This window comes from Petaurus breviceps, unplaced genomic scaffold (genome assembly GCF_028583685.1).
Source record: "Petaurus breviceps papuanus isolate PSGF00001 unplaced genomic scaffold, PetGlider_PUasm1.0 91041, whole genome shotgun sequence".
Classification (NCBI taxonomy): Eukaryota; Metazoa; Chordata; class Mammalia; order Diprotodontia; family Petauridae; genus Petaurus; species Petaurus breviceps.
Window position 1 is genome coordinate 7077343 of NW_027187400.1, and position 4357 is coordinate 7081699.

The 4357-nt window shown below is 46.9% G+C and overlaps 1 protein-coding gene across 1 annotated transcript in view; it reads right to left on the reverse strand.

Moving 5' to 3' along the window:
- Positions 1-4357, reverse strand: part of MAN1C1 (mannosidase alpha class 1C member 1) — a 216656-nt gene that overhangs the window by 9505 nt on the left and 202794 nt on the right. Inside the window, exon 9 of the mRNA XM_069079049.1 lies at positions 218-437. Within this exon, the coding sequence (XP_068935150.1) occupies positions 218-437 (220 nt within the window). The remainder of the gene's footprint in view (positions 1-217; positions 438-4357) is intronic.

Consider the following 4357-nt stretch of genomic DNA (forward strand, 5'->3'; position numbering starts at 1 on the left):
TCTTCTTCTTCTTCTTCTTCTTCTTCTTCTTCTTCTTCTTCTTCTTCCTCCTCCTCCTCCTCCTCCTCCTTCTCCTCCCTCTCTCTGTCTCTCTCTCTTTTCTCTCTGTCTCCCTCTCTCCCCCTGTCTCCTCATTTCTGCCTCTCTATCCTTTTATCTTTCTCTCTCTGTCTCTGTGTCTCTATGTCTCTGTCTCTGTCTCACATTAAGGCTTTACCTGTGCGGATGTAAGATTCATGACATGTCTTTGTGATCTGGGCAGCAAGCTCCATGTAATGCTTCCTCTTCCCCATTTCTGCATCCTCAGCTCCCAGGGCGATCATGCCACCAGAGAAACATGCCAAGTGTCCCATCTTATGGTCCAAGACACCCCCTTTCCACTCGGCAATGTAGGTCAGTCCCTCCTGGGATTTCTGTAGCAAGTGGGTTTCTATTGCCTGAAAGAAAATTGGGAGAATTTGAAGGGGCCCAGGGAAATGGAAGGAGCCAGGGAAAAGGGGTAAGGGAAGAAGGAGAGGGAGCCAATTATTTAGTATATTTCAGTAAATAACAATGAACCAGGCCCAGATATATGTGACCAACTCACCCCCCCCCAAAAAAAAACAGCTTGTCTGTGACTTTACCAGCTTCAGACCCTGATGACAAGCCAACAGCCAATAGCATGGCTGCTGGGGTCTGTTCATAGTCAATCTGTGGATTCACCTTGAAGTGTTTTTCCTGTATTAGAAGAAAGTAGGGCCTCTGGACCCATTTTGAGGCCATTAGCAGAAAGAACGGACTGATGGTAAAGCTCTGTTCCAAACCTAATGGGCCCCCAAATGCTCATGAACTTAAAATCACAGATTTAGAACTCAAAGGGGCTTTAGCGGTCATCCGGTCCAGCCCTCTCCTTTTCACAAAGGAGGAAACCATGGGACAGAGCCAGGAAGCACTCTCTCCACAGTGGAGTTAGGGACAGAGTCAAGATTCCAACCTGGATTTTCAGACTCTAAACCCCACCCTATTTTCAGTGTACATAGGATTTTATAGCTAGAGAGTCCTTAGGGGTTGTGTTCCTGACAAACTGGACTGTCTGAAATAGATGGTGAAATGCCATGGGGGAGCGAGTCACATGCAAAATCCTTCTCTGTATCCAGTGATAAAAGGACCTGATCTTACTGTCGACCCCTGCCTCACGTAGAGGTCTTTCTTTCTGCCTCTTTGGGAAAACTATTTTTAGGAGCTACAAGTAAGGAGGCAAAGTCTGAATTTGCTTAGAATACAAATGATGGGCAAAAATTGGTGACGTTACCATACAAGCTACGATTTATCATCATTTCACCGGAGGAGGAGGAAAGGAAGTTGGTGAAATTCAGCATTGGGGGAATTCAGGCAGAATGGAGAGCTCATGTCCAATGACCTAAATTGGACACACCGGCTCCCTCTTTTGTAAAGGCTGTGCCCTCCTGTCTGGAATGAGCTGTCTCCCTGACCTCTGCTTTTCAGAATCCTTCTTCAAGATTCAGGGCCGGCATCTCTTGCTGTGCTGCTTGGGCCCTCACATTACCAGGAACTTATGCTTCCTTACATATTCCTTTAGAACTTGGTCTGACTCTCTCCTTTGCCCTCATCACTCATGTTCTACCCATCTGGCTACAAGCTATATCTTACTGTTCCATACTGTTCCCCATCCCCACCCTACCCCTACCCCTACCTTTAATAGAATGTAAACTGCTTGAGGGAAGGGACTAATTGATGGCATAGTGGGTGCATGGTCACAGGATTCTGAAATATGGACTTGTTTCTATCTTCTCTCCTATGTCTCAGGCTGGGCTATAAGCTCCCTGAGGCCAGGAACTACAGCTACCCTTGGCTTTAGAATGCTCCTTTGGATTCCAACACAAACCCAAATATACACACACAGCACACGGGCAAATGTCCTCAAGTCAAGAAGCATTTCTTAAGAATACTGTGTTCTAGGCACTGTGCTAAGTAACATTGGGAATAGTCAGCCTAGAAGTGTGACCCCCTGAGGAGGCAGTTAGATGACCACGGTCTTCCAAGTACTAAAAGGGTGACTTGTCCTATGGAACAGCTGGAAAAGACCTTCGAGGTCATCCAGTAATAATAAAATCTAGCATTTAAATAGTGCTTTAATATTTGCAAAGTACTTTACACACCTCTTTATCTTATCTGATTCCTATCTGTGAGGTGGGTGTTCTTATTAGCTCCATTTCACAGATAGAGGAACTGAGGCTGAGAAAAGTTAAGTGACTTGCCCAGGGTCACCCAGCTAGCTAGTGTCTGAGGAGGATTTGAACTCAAATCTTTCTGACTCCAAGTCCAGCACTCTATCTGCCGGATGCCTTGTGGTGTCTCTAGTCTAACTCCCTAATTTTGCAAATGAGAAAAACCAAGTCCCATTGAAGTTAAGTGATTCTTCCTCCCACAAGGTCACCTAGGTAGTGACAGAGGTAGCACTCGAACACAGATCCTCTGACTCCAAAGAAGGGCATTCTCCATCTACTGTACTATGTTTGTTCTGCTTGGTCCCACAGAACAGGACCAGGAGCTCTGAGAGGCAATTTCAGTCAGCAGTTGACAAGCATTTTTTAAAGCACTTACTATATGGCCAGCACTGTGGTAAACACTGGAGATACAAAGAAAGGCCAAAAACAGTCCTTGTCCTCAAGGAGCTCACAGTCTAAGGAGACACCTGTCAGTAACTATGTACATCAAGGTAATTACAGGGCCAACTGGAGATAGGGGCAGCTAGGCAGTGCAGTGGATAGGGCCTGGAGTCAGGAAGACTCCTCTTTTGGAGTTCAAACCCTACCCCAGACACTTGCTAGCTGTGTGACCCTGGCAGGTCCCTTAACCCCGTTTGCCTCAACTCCTCAGGCTGTAAAATGAGCTGGAGAAGGAAATGGCAGACCACTCCAGTAACTTCCAAGAAAGCCCAGATGGGGTCACCAAGAGTCAGACATGACTGAAACAACTGAATTACAACAACAAATCAGAGATAACCAACCACAGCTCAGTGTGAGGAAAACCTTCCTAATAGTCTGAACTGTCTCACTGTAGAAAGATCTGCCTCAGGAGGGACAGAGCTCCCCATCATTGGGCATGAAAACAAAGGCTGGATGGGGGTACTCAGGGCTGTTATGGGGAGGCTTTACCCCTTGGGAAGCACTGTTAGCTCTGTAGTTATAAGAAAGTCTTGGGGACAAGGAAAAATACACGTTGAGTCATTTCCTCTCCACTAAAGCACCTTGCAGAGGTTCCCAGTTACATGGATATTAAGGGAGGGAAGGGTTAATACCAGGTGCCATTACACAATTAGGCTGGCCATACTCTGGTGCCTTTGGGGGTATGAATTGTCCATAGGGCAAGAGAGAGACCTAGACAAGGCTCAGGAGTTTGGGCAGAGACGGGGAAGAGTGGAATAAACCACTGGATTTCAAGTCAGAGGATCAGGGTCGAAAGGCCAGTCTGACCACTTACCTGTGTGGCCTTGTACAAAGATACTTCCCCTCCCTGGGCCCCGGTTTCCTCATCCGTATGATGAATTGATGACCCCTAAGGTCCGTCCCTACTCTAAATCTAGAATCCTTTGATCCTGACTCACTTTTTCTCCTGGGCCTGAATATTCTCAAAGATAAAAATGAATAGATGACCTCTAAAGTCTTTCCCAGCTTGAAATCTAGTATCCTGTGAGCTAAAGTCACTTGACTGCTGTTTCTTCATCTGTGGAATGGGGGAAAAGGGGAGTTGCACCAGACATTCAATCAATGGGGATGAAGAGAAGCAGCTGTATTGTCTAGCATCAGACCAAAACTCCCGTCACTGGCTACTATTCAGTGGCCTTTGGCAACCATGGGTCTTGTCTTCCTCATTCCAATGAGAGCGGGTCTGTCTCAGTTCTGTATCTGTATTCATAGCACTCAGCACAGTGCCTAACACATAGTAGGAAAGTAAATCCTTAATGTGTTCTTTTGTTTGTTTGTTTTTTCTTTCTTTCTTTCCTTCCTTCCTTCCTTCCTTCCTTCCTTCCTTCCTTCCTTCCTTCCTTCCTTCCTTCCTTCCTTCCTTCCTTCCTTCCACCCTCCCTCCCTCCTTCCCTTCTTTCCTTCCTTCCTCCCTTCCTTCTTTTCTTCCCTCCCTCCCTCCCTCCTTCCTTCCCTCCCTTCCTTCCTTCCTTCCTCCCTCCCTCCCTCCCTCCTTCCCTTCCTTCCTTCCTTCCTCCCTCCCTCCCTCCCTCCCTTCCTTCCTTCCTTCCTTCCTTCCTTCCTTCCTTCCTTCCTTCCTTCCTTCCTTCCTTCCTTCCTTCTTTCCTTCCTTCCTTCCACCCTCCCTCCTTCCCTTCTTTCCTTCCTTC